General features: G+C 35.2%; 4 protein-coding genes across 4 annotated transcripts; 1 reads left to right on the forward strand and 3 right to left on the reverse strand.

Moving 5' to 3' along the window:
• Window positions 1-304: 304 nt before the first annotated feature.
• LOC106618407 (uncharacterized) lies at window positions 305-1,717 on the reverse strand. The gene is made up of 2 exons (XM_014236147.3): window positions 1,127-1,717; window positions 305-1,070 (listed from the first exon to the last, which is right to left on the reverse strand). The coding sequence occupies exons 1-2, from the start codon at window positions 1,598-1,600 to the stop codon at window positions 414-416; spliced, it is 1,131 nt and encodes a 376-aa protein (XP_014091622.1). The 5' UTR covers window positions 1,601-1,717; the 3' UTR covers window positions 305-413.
• Window positions 1,718-2,161: 444 nt separating this feature from the next.
• LOC106618404 (histone H1-I) lies at window positions 2,162-3,674 on the reverse strand. The gene is made up of 2 exons (XM_014236143.3): window positions 2,886-3,674; window positions 2,162-2,823 (listed from the first exon to the last, which is right to left on the reverse strand). The coding sequence occupies exons 1-2, from the start codon at window positions 3,582-3,584 to the stop codon at window positions 2,308-2,310; spliced, it is 1,215 nt and encodes a 404-aa protein (XP_014091618.2). The 5' UTR covers window positions 3,585-3,674; the 3' UTR covers window positions 2,162-2,307.
• Window positions 3,675-4,731: 1,057 nt separating this feature from the next.
• On the forward strand, window positions 4,732-6,982 carry LOC106618408 (multiple epidermal growth factor-like domains protein 10). Its single transcript, XM_014236148.3, has 6 exons — window positions 4,732-4,919; window positions 5,036-5,172; window positions 5,239-5,374; window positions 5,433-5,576; window positions 6,175-6,486; window positions 6,555-6,982. The coding sequence occupies exons 1-6, from the start codon at window positions 4,835-4,837 to the stop codon at window positions 6,800-6,802; spliced, it is 1,062 nt and encodes a 353-aa protein (XP_014091623.1). The 5' UTR covers window positions 4,732-4,834; the 3' UTR covers window positions 6,803-6,982.
• An 834-nt stretch (window positions 6,983-7,816) lies between these two features.
• Vha55 (V-type proton ATPase subunit Vha55) lies at window positions 7,817-11,987 on the reverse strand. The gene is made up of 5 exons (XM_014236155.3): window positions 11,830-11,987; window positions 11,604-11,758; window positions 10,201-10,706; window positions 9,379-10,134; window positions 7,817-9,296 (listed from the first exon to the last, which is right to left on the reverse strand). The coding sequence occupies exons 2-5, from the start codon at window positions 11,680-11,682 to the stop codon at window positions 9,159-9,161; spliced, it is 1,479 nt and encodes a 492-aa protein (XP_014091630.1). The 5' UTR covers window positions 11,683-11,758; window positions 11,830-11,987; the 3' UTR covers window positions 7,817-9,158.
• Between the last annotated feature and the right edge of the window lie 3,017 nt (window positions 11,988-15,004).

Raw genomic sequence — 15,004 nt, forward strand, 5'->3', positions numbered from 1 at the left:
CCGTAAGTCTAATATCCTTTCAACATATGAAAATCGAATACCATTGCTGCACTTTAGCGGGATACAATTGCAAGACTTTAACCAGTGGGTAAACTGAAAGATGATAAATGGAAGTACAAGTACACTTGTAGGAGTAGGAGTCTTGGTCTAACAGTTATAATGATGATTTGAAATATTAGAGGCATTCTGGCATGCAATTTTCTATAATCGAGATTACGCTTAAAGATCATCTCTCTTAGGGTACTAAATGCAAATAAATGCCAGTAATACTTTCCACACCTTACGGCGAGTAATAGTCTGGGTGTTCGGTGATTTTCCACCTACAGTTCCTAGCAAAGCTAAAGAACCATACACTATTACGGATTTTAATACACTCACAAAATTTAGCGTTAGAAATAAATATAAAACAATTCTTATCTGGGAAGTCTAGTATTGGCTTTTGTACTTCCCTTGGAGCGTTTCGTGACCTTCCGCGCATTCCTTCCCCCAGCCACATGGTTCTTCGTTACAACCACAGGTTCAGCACATGAGGATCGAAAGTTTACAGCTACACCTGAAACTTGCGTTTTGTCTCTAAGAAAATCCGACAGCTTAAGGTATTCGGACGTAATTTTTCCTTTGACGGAGACTGGACTTGATATCGGACTTCTTAATGTTTTCTCATACTTTATAGGCATGTGCCTAATGGATGGAGTGCGTCTTAAGGAGTTGTTATCGATACCTATTATATGCGGCACATATTCGGTAGCTTTAATGATTGCATGTTTTAATTGTTCTGAACTGATAACTTTCGCCGTTTCCAAGGCCGCGTCCGCATAATCCACGATCTGAGGCCTTTGTATTATTCCCTTCGAAGTGCCAGCATCCAACCGCAAGGAAGGTATGAAAACTCCCGTTTGTTGTTGAGCAAAATTTAAAATTTCCCTGGCGGCTTCGACAGTCAGCCTGGCTTTTCCTGCTTTGGCCGCGTTCGCAACTTCTTTTTGTCGCTTCCGCTGAGCTACTTGATTTTCTTCAAAGGCTTTATGCCTCTGAATGTCCCTCGCCCTACATTTCATCATTTTTCTTTGCTAAACATCGGAGGCATTATTCTAGCACACTTTCTCAATTCATATTACAGGCTTACCAATTCCTGCTTTTGCTGCTCTCTTAATTTGATACATTCTTTCAGGTGTTTAAATTGCTGTTGTTGTTGCTCTGCACGTATTTCTCCAGCTGATATTTTGAACAGTCCGTCTATGTTCTTGCCCTGAGACTGCACAATTTTCCCTTTGAGCAAAGCTTTCTTAATGACCCTCCTGATAACAGGTAGTGTAAACTTTCCATCCACATATGGATAGTGGTTAATTATAAATTTTTTGATCGCGACCACAGATGAACCGTTGCGCTCACAGAGACCTTTCAGTGCTCGAAGGACCAAGGCCTCCGCGCTAAACTTTCGATATTGCATACAAGCATTCGAACTCCAGGACGTTATGCCCGAACTATTATCTTGAACACATTCGTGTGCGGACCTGTTGGCGGGACGCCTTTTCAAATACTCCAGATCACTCTTGAGCATTTCTTTGGGCTTGTCTATATTTTTATGATGCTTTTTCATTTTCCTCAATTTTTTTGTTTGTAGACTTTAATTTACAAATTTCACAAAAATTTATTTATTTACAATTTCAATGCAATGTTTTTTACATTTATTTATGTTTAATATTTTGAGCAAATCTACTAGATGAAACCTGTGTTTTTTCAGCAAATAGTCATTTTTATCTCACTTGTGCGTACTTGTGTTCGAATGGATGAGCAGATCCAGTCGACTTAAAGGAGAAGTTAAGTACTATATTCGTTCCTTGTGATAAGCTTAGCTAAGAGTTTATCTCTCTGCTAAATAATTTAGTAGACACATTTGTATTCTTCCATTAAGACGTTTTCAGACCAGTACAACAAATGAAGATACATTTTATGATTCATGAGTACACAATAGGTGTCCTCATCAATGTATTCTCTCTTTGCGTATCTTTTTATCACTCTTTCCCCCTCTATTTAATCGGAAGCATGACCTTTGAGAAGACTGATGGCTTGAAAGAGGACTCTTCTGCTGCAGAAAACTACACTTTTTTAAGATTCATGCATATTATTATTATATTTATTAATTAATATCCAATAAAACTCTCATCAAAATGGAGTGTTTATTGTAAAACTTCAATAGTGTAACCATTCACATAAGATATGATATCAAAACTACATAATAGATACTTAATTATCTCCAGAAGAAACCGTGAAAATTATAAGCATACCCTTCGCTTTGTACAGTTGTTATTTTGCCTTGACTTTCTTTGCTGTGGTCTTCTTGTTGGGCTTCACGGCATCTGCGTCTCCCGAGCCCGTTTCGATATTTTCCATAGCAGTAGTTTTACCTTTGCCGGTTTCTCTCTTTTTCGATGCCGATGCTGTTTTCCCCTTCTCATCTTTCGTTACAGCAGTCGCCGAGTTGGGAGCTACCGGATTATTATTTTTGCTTGTTTCTTTGCTGGTAGAATCCACGTTTTCAGTTTTGTTTTGTTTGGCCCCTTTGGTTTTTTTCCCCGGGTTACCATTAGCAAGAGGTGCTTCTTTCGCCTTTGCCGTTTTCTTCGCGGGTTGTGGATCGGTTGCTTTTAGGGCAGCGGATATTTTTGGCATCTTCGTAGCTGATTCACTTCCGTCTTTCAATTTTATCGCACTTTTCGAACCTTTGGCTTTTGCGTTCTTTGTCACTTTTGCTGATTTTATCTCTCCTTTTTCGATTTTTTTTGCTGCCGCTTTGGATTGTTTCTTTACTGGGTCAGCAGCCTGAATCAAACAATTTAAAAAATTATAATAAACATGTGATAAACAAAATCATTGGCACTTACTACTTGATCCCTTTTAGGTTTTTTAACTAACTTTTTCCGATTCTGTCGCTCTTTTTGCTCTTCCAAGCGATTTGTACCTGGGGACACCTTAAATGAACCACCCAACCCAGTACCCTTCGATTGTACCAGCTTTCCACTAACCAAAGCTTTCTTAATATAGTTCTTAATTAGTTTCAATGTCCGTGGTCCGTCTAACTGGGGATAATTGTTCATCACGTATTTTTTTATGGCAATGGCCGAGGAACCGCCACGCTCGTTTAGACTTCGTATTGCAGCAAGAACCATGATCTCGGTACTGACATTTTTGAGGCGCGCGGGCAAACTTACGCCATTCGCCATAGGCTTCGTCTTGCTTGGAGACTTGGCTACATTGAATTCCGGACCTTTCATTGGTTGCTCTTCTTTTATACCATAGATTTTCTGTATAGCATTAACACCTTTGAATAAAGTATCGACCTCACTACTTGAGGATGCTTCAGAGTTGCCTGCATTTTTAATCGTCTGCTTCCCTGCTGTATTCTCTGCTCCAGAGTCTTTCTCAATGTCAGTATTGTCTGAAGCGTGCTCATCTTCATTTGATTCATCAGTATCGTCTTCAGCTTCACCTTCATCCGAATCATCTTGGGATCCGTCCTCACTCACTTCTTCATCTTCTTCATCATCTGAAGTTTCAACTAAACTGCGCACAAATAATTTCATAATTCAACAATAAATTTCCTGTTCACTATAAAACACACAAAAACGAATGTTCGAAATGATTACTGAAGAAATACTGAAAGACAACAAATCATCAATTTTGTGTAAATGCAGTAAGGTTTCAAACGGTTTATTTAACCCATAAAATAGTCACATTAAATGGCAAATAGATTGAATCAAATAGAAAAGTAATTTACACATAAAAAAAGAAACTTTATAGATAGTAGTAAGTTTAACAAAATAGTGGTAGTTTCACTTTTTTTAATTATTAGCAAAATTTGAAATGCATTATGCAATATATCTCTAAATTTCTATATAAATAAATTAGCATCCCTACTCGACCCTTTCACAATAGATCGGTCGCTTCGTTGTTGTTGCTTATGTTATAAGGCATTAATTACTCATATACATATTTATAGCAAATAAGGAATGGTTAAGTTCGGGTGAACTTTTGAACTGAACTTTTCATACTCTTACATCTTGCCGAGATCAAGGCCGGGGAAATACCTTCGGGATTTGGCACAGCTTTATTTCAAAAATGTTGCAAAAGAATTCAACATTCATTGTTCGATGAAATCTTGAATGGATTACAATCAAATTTGTATTTTATTAACTTATTAAAATGGGCGGGGGGTTATCAACCGATTTCATCCATTTTCAAACTGTCGCCAGGGGTTCTTATAACATTTGTCCTCAGCGATTTTGATTATTGTAGCTTTAGTGGTTGGGAAATATGTATACTAAGCCTCCTATAGGGCGGGGCCATGCCCATTTTCTTTTAATTTTAAGTCCATAGGTACCCCTTGCTACTGCAATCTCCTGTTCAAATTGCAGGTTTATATCTTAATTAAATGCTTAGTTATGACATTTTATAGGTTTTCGATCAATTTGATTAATTAATTTCGACGAGGAACGCGTGTATTAAGTTTAATTAAGATATCTTAATTTTTACTCAAGTTATCGCTTACACAGTCGGACAGACGTATCACACAGGTGTCAATTCGATTCGTCCCCCTGATCATTTATATATATATAACGCTATATCTACCTCGATTATTTTTATGTGATGCAAACAACCGTTAGGTGAACAAAACTATTTTACTTTCTAGCAACTTGTTGCAAGAGTATAAAAATAACTGTAAATATTTGTCAAAGTTAATTAGTTTCTTAGCGCCAAGTAGAGGAATAGATTACGCATTATACAAGATATCGCATTATTTTCTTACGAAAACATCAAAGTATTGTAACTTGAAATGATCAAATTAATCGAATGGGTCGTTCGGATCTACATTGGAATTTTGCTAGCTATGCGCCCAGCTGTAGCCATGATACCCGAAGGTGTAACGAACTTTTCGATTTAGATGCTCTAAAAATTGCTGACCTAATTGCAAATTTTAACCTAAGAATGTCTTTTATATTTTTCTTTTTCATATTGTGATACTTGTAAAATTAAGAAATAATGGAGGTCGCTTGCGCTGAGGATGAGCATTGCCAGTATTACGAAGCAAAAAATGTTATTTCGTCCTGCGTTCATGGCTTTTGCCATTGTTACGACAATCAAACGATGACGGACGTTACCTGTAAACCAAATGTACGTTTTTGGGGCCTCAGTAAGTACAAGCAATGTTTATACTGTAGTAATTCAATTGCTTTGTAGATTCTCCGCACGAATAACATAATAGGTGGTAACTGTCCTTGCAATCTACCGCATGCCGAATGTCATCAATCGGACCATCTCTGCTACTGCGAGGACGACTATTTACCTACAAAGGACAGGAGACGGTGCATACCTAGTAAGGAAATAAATCAAACGTACTATTCTCGTTGTTTTATTTAACTTTTTCCTTGTAGAACAAGTTCCATTGGGCGAACCATGTGAAACTGACGAACAATGTCTGTTTTCAACTGTATTCAGTCACTGTGATGAGAGCACAAAGAACTGTTCATGCGATGCTGGCTTTTATAGAAATGACTCCATGTGTCTATCGCAAACCAGTAAGTAATCTGTAGAATGTAGCTTATTAAGAATTTTTTTTTTATTTTACTTAAATTCGGAGACGGTCTAGTATGAGCAAACTTTTTTTTATTAGCCTTCCTAAAAGCTGTGGAGATAAAGTAGCATATCTAAGCTTTTTTATAGATTTTGTTTTACTTAAAAAAGTTAGGGTATACTGCTATCATAAACTGGGAATATGTACATATATCAATCTACAACAGACATATATCAATCTACAAAGTCCTAAAATAGTTTGATGAGACGAGCATTATATCTGCCACACATTGGTGAATTACGTTGTAGCTTGTGTATATCATGTATATGGTTTAACCGCTAACATTTAGAACCTCGTATAGAAGATTAACTGAGTCCCATATTTTCAACAATATATACAATTTTACACGAGGTTTGAGAGAGTGCGAACAGACCGATTTCATTAGTTCATCTCGTTTTGATTTATTCATATATGCCCAAGGCACCTCCGTCGATAATCAAAAAAATAATGCAATAACGAATCATAATTCGTCCTTGTGTTAGTAGAGCTGATTTTCTGGCATAATTACCTAACTTTTATATATTTCTATCTCATTACAAAAGAGCTCAGAGCCAAATGTGACGACAGAATGAGATGCTCACAACACGGGCCACATAACATTTGTTTACCAGACATAGGTGAGTGCGTTTGCGAACAGGGCTATGTGAGTGCAAACACTTCGGAGGATTGTCTACCGGGACGAAAGCTTCACGAAGCCTGTCAAGATGCGACTCAATGCTATGTGTTTATGGGACCAGGCTCTACCTGTGATAACGGCAAATGCCGTTGTAGGGTGGAATATACGCTTGTGACGAAGAAAACCACTGGAAACCGCTATGGTATTACCTTGGAAAAAGTGTGCAAACCCTTCGCAGGTGAGTATCTACAAAAGTTGCATACGAGTGAAATACGTCCCTTCAATTAATCTCTACATCACCGGCAGAAATTGGCCAGTATTGCAGTATTGATGAGCACTGTCACAATGGACCTGAGAAAGAGGATGAGCAGTTAATGGAATGCGATCACAGCGAATGTGTCTGTCGGTTTGGCATCAAAAATCAAGTACCATGCAGCTCGTCTACGGTCTCAAGTGTGAACATTAATAAAATTTTGCTGTGGATTATATTGGCGATGGCGGGTTTGCAAATACATGCGTTGAGATGGGAAGCACAAAAGACTCGCAGTGTTTGAACATTATTCAACAATTTGGAAAAATTCAATTAATATAAAACCTTAGTTTTCTAAAATTTGAAGATATTTATAAAGTTAGTTCGTGGTGAGATTGTTTTATGTCAAAGATTATTTTTTAAATTTTCTCATTTTCTTATGGAATAGCATAAAAATCAAATAAACCTTAAAATCAACTTAAAATGATTCGTTGGTATATTTGGATACGCCAAGTTAAGAATTGTGAAATAAAAAGTTAATAAAATAAGGAAAATGGATAACTTCTGCTGCACCGAAGCAATTATACCCTTTACAAATTCATTTCTTATAGCATAAGAGTATATATAAAAATAGGCATATTCTTTATTTTGATAGGTCACATTGCATTGCTATAATGGCAATCGTGGCAAACTTAATATACTCTGTACAGATTATAAAAAGTATTTGAATGACTTTATTACTTACTTTATTACAAACTTTATTAATGGAACTATGTCCTTCACAATTCAATTACTTTAGAGCATACGTACATACCACTGTTTCCACGCTCTCTAATCTAGGTTTTAATAACTTATTCTTCTTCTTATTGCTGGCAGTAGAAAAATTATTGTTCGCAGACAAAGTGGTACCATGCATAAGTATTTTCAAAAATCAGTTTTATGAAAATACTGTTCTTTAAAGTCGGGTACTGGTCCAATAACGACCTCCCCTTAACCGACAAAGGCGAAACTCAGAGCACGTTTCTAAAGAGCTTCTAACAGACGTGTAAGCACTAATCATGGGTGTAGAGGAATTCAGGTTCTTACTTTGAGTTCTATTATTTATTTTGCAATAAATTATCTATGCCAAACTTAAAATATGCAAACATAACTAGTGTTATTTAAAAATCAGGGTGAAGTAATTATTTAATTCAATGTATTATTATAACATACATATGGACACACGCAGCAACTTTTTTCGCGTTATGTTTAATTTCTCTATAGCACAACGATGGAAGGGAAATAAATGCAGCAAACCAATGGTCAATGAAAACATCGATTTAACTGAGTAATACATTTGTCTCTCACTTTATTGTTGTAGTTGATATACATAGTTTCATAAATTTTGTTTTATACATACATAAACTGTATTATTAAATTTATTTATATTATAGATTTTTTTTACATTTCTGCTCCCGCTATTGTGTTCTAGTATACAACAAACATTATTTGAATTATTGTTATTTGCAATTCATTATCCAGTGGTTAGTTTCAACAAATTTTACAGTATGCTTAGTGAAAAAATGATTAAAGCAATTTAAAAGCTGTGAAAAACAAGAAGAAATAAAAGATTGGACTCATCAACTCTCACTTTACTGAAAGACTAGTTGGCGAATTGTGCCGAACATTAACGATAGATTTTCGCCAAGTGTGCGGGGTTGTCTCGAAAACTTGAAATCACGGTTTAAGGAAAAGCTTTGTTTGTGTGCGTGTGAGACGAGTTGGGATAGGTTTTTTAATACTTGAAGTAACATACATGCATGAACAAAACATTATTGCGTTAATTAAAAATAGTTTTAAGTTGGAATGCTCTATATGTAAGTGTGTATATGTGTGCTTTTAAGCTGTGACTTCGAACTTGAAAACTTAAGAACTAAAAAAATGTGAGAACAAACTAACTTTCTCGCAACTGCGACTGGTTATGGGCTGCGTTATTTAGGTTTAGAGAATTCTTTAAGTTTTTTTAATTAAATAAAACAAAAGTATAATTAGCAGACACAAAAACCTGATATAATTTACAAGATCTTACAATGAACGAATAAAACACGAAGTAACACATCTATGCTGCGTTTTCTACAGTGATTCCCCTTTTCTAAACAATTAATTATTTACATTCTTATTACGGTGTACGTGTGTTATCGGTATTTATGATTTACATAACATTTAATTTAGCAAATATTGTAGTTTAAATTACTTTTATAAAGTGCATACAATTTATCTAACACATTTATAATTTTAGTAGTTATAATAAAACATTTTAACGCCACACATAGCGGACGTGTGAATCATCAAGCGCGTCTCTATTACAATTCATTGTCTCCTATTTTGCTAAATATCTGCGTTCGGCCATAATTAATTAGTTTCACTTGCAGTTTCACTTTCAGTTGCAGTTTGAAGCCTATTTTACATTTTTCCCATTTTATAGTTAAACTTATTATTGATGTTTTTCATATGAACTGATAATTAATAGTATATTTGATAGGGCCTAAATGGTTCAACAACGCGCTTTCTATATAATTTATAAATGTTGAATGTAGGTTGATTGCGCTTTGCGTTTAAAACTGCAACGTAAACGTAAAACCAATAAAACAAAAAGAAAAGCAACATATTTGATAATAAATTTAATGGCGGGAGTCCCTGGGATAGAATTCCGCGAGAATCGAAGCTGGAATACGCTTCAGCATCTCCTTGGGGAAGATACGCAGCAACTGCCAGCCAATATCCAATGATTCGAAGACGGTGCGGTTTTCGTAGTTACCCTGCGTACATATAACATGCAATTTACAATCAAATTTTGATAGTCTAGCCGATGATAATTCCATATAACGCGAGTCAACTTACCTGAGAAATGAAGTTCTTTTCGAATTTGGTCAAGAACTCCAAGTACAGCAAATCATCAGGCGTCAGCGCCTCCTCTCCGACAACAGCTTTCATGGCTTGTACATCCTTACCGATGGCGTAGCAGGCATACAGCTGATTGGAGACATCAGAGTGATCTTTGCGAGTCATACCCTCACCGATGGCAGATTTCATCAAACGTGACAACGATGGCAACACGTTAACTGGAGGATAGATTTGTCTGTTGTGTAATTGGCGATCAACGTAAATTTGGCCTTCAGTAATATATCCAGTTAAATCAGGAATTGGATGGGTGATATCATCGTTAGGCATAGTAAGGATGGGAATTTGTGTAATGGAACCGTTGCGCCCTTCAACACGACCGGCACGTTCATAAATGGTAGCTAAATCAGTGTACATGTAACCGGGGAAACCACGACGACCAGGTACTTCTTCACGGGCAGCCGACACCTCACGCAAAGCTTCAGCATATGAAGACATATCCGTAAGGATGACCAAAACGTGCTTTTCGCACTGGTATGCCAAGAATTCGGCAGCGGTCAAGGCTAGACGAGGTGTAATAATACGTTCGATGGTTGGATCGTTGGCCAAATTTAAGAAAAGACACACATTCTCCATGGAACCGTTCTCTTCGAAATCCTGTTTGAAGAAGCGAGCAGTTTCCATATTCACACCCATAGCAGCAAACACAATGGCAAAGTTATCTTCATGATCGTCCAAAACAGATTTTCCGGGGACCTACAAATTGTATAAAGATATATTTATTTTAGGTAAATGCTTCACAATCAATTCCTGAATTTTCACCTTAACTAAACCAGCTTGACGACAGATCTGAGCGGCAATTTCGTTATGTGGCAAACCAGCAGCTGAGAAGATTGGAATCTTTTGACCACGAGCAATGGAGTTCATAACATCAATAGCGGAAATACCAGTTTGAATCATTTCTTCGGGATAAATACGTGACCAAGGGTTGATAGGTTGACCTTGGATATCCAAGAAGTCTTCTGCCAAAATTGGGGGACCTTTGTCGATGGGCTTGCCTGAGCCGTTGAACACACGACCCAACATATCCTCAGACACAGGCGTACGCAAAATATCGCCGGTGAATTCGCACACTGTGTTTTTCGCATCAATGCCCGAAGTACCTTCGAAAACTTGAACGACAGCTTTCGAACCGCTCACCTCAAGCACTTGTCCGGAGCGAATTGTGCCATCAGCAAGGCGCAATTGTACAATTTCAGCGAATTTGGGGAATTTTACTTCGTCCAAAATGACCAAAGGACCGTTGACACCAGAAACAGTTTTGTATGCTGTAAATTTATAACAAATTTACACATTTTAGATGCAAAATCATTAAAAATTAAAATAAAAAGTTAAAATTTACTGATCTCGTGGTGTGGCACATGAACAGTTTACAGCTAACAAAAACGACGTTAATTAGCGATATTTTATCGGGGAGATAAGAAAATCCAACTACATAAGAAATGTATTGAACGTCAGCTGACTGTATATCAGAGCAATAACGAAAACCAGTAGAATGGCAAATACCGAAAATGACAGCGAAAATGAAATCACTGATAAATTATATAAAAGCCGTAGTTAATTTTACTTTTCGTTAAGTTGAAACTTCGTTTTACAAAACAGATCATGGCAATATAAATTTTAGAAGATTATGTAGTAAAATATAATTCGTTAATAAAAATATAAAAATTTTAATATTTGATAAGAAATAAAAAATGTTTTTAAACTGCTAAATTGTTAATAAATAATAAAATTACTTTCAGACATTTGTTTTTCATTTGGTCAGGTGCCTCGCCATTTGATTGTTACTGTCATTCGCAACTATGTATACCGATGTCACATGACTATCCCGAGTGCAACCTTTTCAATTGTAAATGGCTTTAACCGTGTCAAAGGCAATTCTCATAGTTTTCAGCAATATTACGAGTCCCATGACCAAAATTGCTTCCTTTTGCCATACGAAAAGAAAGCGTTTTAATAAAATAAAGTCAAAAACTAGCAAAAAACAAATTGGAGCAAGCCCTTCAATGCAACTACATACATTAAAATTGTATCGATTTTTGTCACTTCTTCTTTGCCTTGATATTCGCTGAGCTCTATGGTCTGTCATGGCGGACCGAATTTTTTATTAGCCCCGTCACACTATTTGAAAAAATAAACTTCTTAATTATATTTGTATTACTCACTTAAACGTGGCTGGGAGATGAAATCCCTGGAAACAGCCAGGACGTGCTCCCTGTTTGCTTGTTTTGCAGATATAGACATTTTCTCCTCAATTTATTTGCGCTCCGAATTAGAGTCTCACAAAAGCGTTTGTTGGCACACAAACCCTACAATTAACCTAAAGAAAACAACAACTTTTTTAATTATAGTTAAACTATATTCAATAAAATCTTATTTCCACACACGCACAATTTTCTAATAAGAATTTTTCTCTACAACTTGAGCCAGATACTTTTTCTGGTAGAGGACAGTCAGCTGCGCGTTACGATGCCGTTGGAGTACGAAGAAAAATTCACACTAAAGTTTAGACAAGAAATATTCACAGTGACAATATAACTGTCACGTGCGGTCATGTGACCAACACCAGAGTTGCATGTGTGATAACTGACAATGATAGTTGATTGTTGTCTATGCTAGAGATTGGCATCTGTGAATGGCAATTGTGTCATATATTCAGAGAATGCTAATAAATTGAGAAGGCACAAATGTTACATCAAATCCTTTTGACTACTAATTTGATAATTTTCACATGAGGGAACATCGAAAAAAAAATACACAACGCAAAGTGGGAAACGGGGAAAAGGCTATAAATAGACACCGCGAATGTTCTTAAATGGATAGCACTGGGGAACAATAGTTTTGTTTTATGAAATTTCTTTCCCGATTTTGTATGATTTTATCACGCTGATTCCTAATCTGTAATCAGTTTTTCTCTAGCAACTCGAATTTTCAAAATATGAACAATTTCAGAATTAAAAAATATATTGCACTTATTTAACATGAAAATATTTCTATTATGTGCTTTTCTTGCATTAACCGTGAAATAGTTAAGCTCAATGCGAATACGATCATTTTCGTTCTAATTCTGAAAACCAAGAATCTTATATATTATTTACTTTTATTTTATTAATATTAATCTTAGTAGATCTAAATTCAGTTTCTTTAAAAGCATATTTTACTTACTGAGCTAATTTACATATTTAAGGAAAATATGTCCATATGTTTAGGTTTATTGAATCAGAGAATATACAAGAACAAAAAGGTGCAGGCTCGACAGCGAACATTTGTAAAATTTCAACGGGGCAATTCACCCCGTGAAATAATAACCAGATAATGTTAAAAAATATTTTCAGCACCTTATAAAGGAACGGCTAATTTATGTATTCGCAGATGTTCGTTGGCATGTGTGTTAGAGAAAATTAGATTAACAAAAATAAATAATAGATTTTGAAGAACATTGAAATGAAAGAAATTAAAATTAAAATGAAATGGATGTAATAAAAAAGGTTTATAAAAATTAAAAAAGACATAAACAACATCTGTGATGGGATTTGAGCTCAGGGAAAATATTTGATGTAAATTTGCGATAAAGAGCTCTGCTATACAAGCAGCAATACAAGCAATATCCGAAAATATTGCTCAAATGTGTGAACATTATCATTTTATACTTGTTTCTAATTATCAATTTGTATGTGAATATTCTCAAAATTGCCTTTAAGAACATTATTTGTGTCTATTTATAGCCTTTCCCCGTTTCAGTCATTACGCGGTGTATTTCAAAACGTTCGAAGTTGTTGTTTTCGATGTTTCCTCTTGTGAAAAGCTCAAATGAGAACTTTTTAACATTTTCGCCTTCTCTATTTACTAAAATTTCTGGCCATAGTTGCCAACTTTCAGACCAATTTTCAACAAGCACATTTTTAACAAAAAAAGGTACTAAATTTCTTTAAGTCAATCAGCCATATTTTTCATAACAGTTTGTATTTGACAAAAGTAAAAAAAAATAAGTATATAATATAGTATTGAAAAGCATTTAAACTTGTATAATAACTACATCGAGAATACTAAATATCAATCTTTATTTTGTTAAATACTTATTACTGCTTACTACTATAATATTTCAAAATTTATTCAGTATATACAGTTAAAATATATACTTATCTTAAATTAATTTTATAGTCTATTTTCTCAACAGTTTCAACTAGTGGTCGTACATTTTATGATTTGATTGATCCAAATTATTTTTCGAATTTTGATAATTGTTTTTCCAATCGATAGGAAAAATTACATTCTCTGGTTATATTCTAATTGTCACAACAACAGTTTTATCTTTTTAAACGGTTTTTATGTGGAGTAATGCATTTACTGAAAGAAGGAGCAATCCGTTTCGAATTGTACTATTTGCACTGAACACGCTTTCAACCTCTACGTTTGTGTATGGTAACGAGAAGAACCTAATGGTGAAATTTTCCAAGTTTTCAGAAGGATTCACACCAGCTGAGTCCTTATTCACCTTTAACTTAAATTCAGAATTTAAAACGATTTTCAGTATGATGCCATTGAATAAAACAAATATTTCTTTACGCATGATTAATATTCGCCTAATTTTTAGAATCTGTAACAAATTATTTCGTCAACGGCAGCTTTAGTCTTTAGTCTTTATATAATACAGTAATGCCATGGGTTTAAATCACTGATCGGCAGCCATAGCACTACATCACTCTCTGAGCGTGCTTTGAGTATACGTGTGTTTCACACAGCTTGCGACAGTTATTATACCGCAGAAACGATAAGAGTGCCAGTTGCTTTTTGACTACGCAGCGAGTAATAAATTACGTACGCGGAAAGTATACGCAAATCCAACGATTTCATATGCCCTTTAATATTAAATGGGTTTTTTTTAAATTTTCTTTTAATGTTAATATATCAGTTGTTTAGTTTTCATAATTAAATAAACAATTATTTATATACATACTATTTTCATACAAGAACGATTTAAAGAAAATTAGTGGTGGTACTAATTACACTTAAACTGAAAATGGTATAGGCCCTGTAAAACATAGCACTGGGACAGATGAGTCGCTCTCCACACGCATTCACTCTCAAAAAATAAAACGTTTGAATGGATAAGAATGCCGACCACTGGTTTAAATATATTGAACTCTTTCATGTTACTCACCATCTTAGAGTTCAAAAAAAGCACTAGCATGGGCACACTAGCCACTAAACCTTTTTTTGGCGTTTAAATTTTCAAAAAGCACTAAATCTAGTGCTTAAAGCACTAAGTTGCCAACTATGCTATGGTACGTCTGTTTGTGATTCAGTAGTTCTCTTCAGTTAGTTTGTGTTTGAATTGCAGGGTGAGTGTTAGTTTAGACTGTGTATATTTTCTCTTTAAATCAGTTGACATTAACCGGTGGTGACTATCCAGCTGAAAACGATAACTAAAAGTAAAGTCACATATGATTGTGTTTTATAAATATTTAACTACCACCCGATTGCAGTAACGATGCGCATGGCTGTCTAATGATTGTGGAAATGACTGTGTAGAAAGGATATTTTGTATTTCGTGTTGTGGCAAGTA

This window comes from Bactrocera oleae, chromosome 2, assembly GCF_042242935.1.
Source record: "Bactrocera oleae isolate idBacOlea1 chromosome 2, idBacOlea1, whole genome shotgun sequence".
NCBI classification, from domain to species: Eukaryota; Metazoa; Arthropoda; class Insecta; order Diptera; family Tephritidae; genus Bactrocera; species Bactrocera oleae.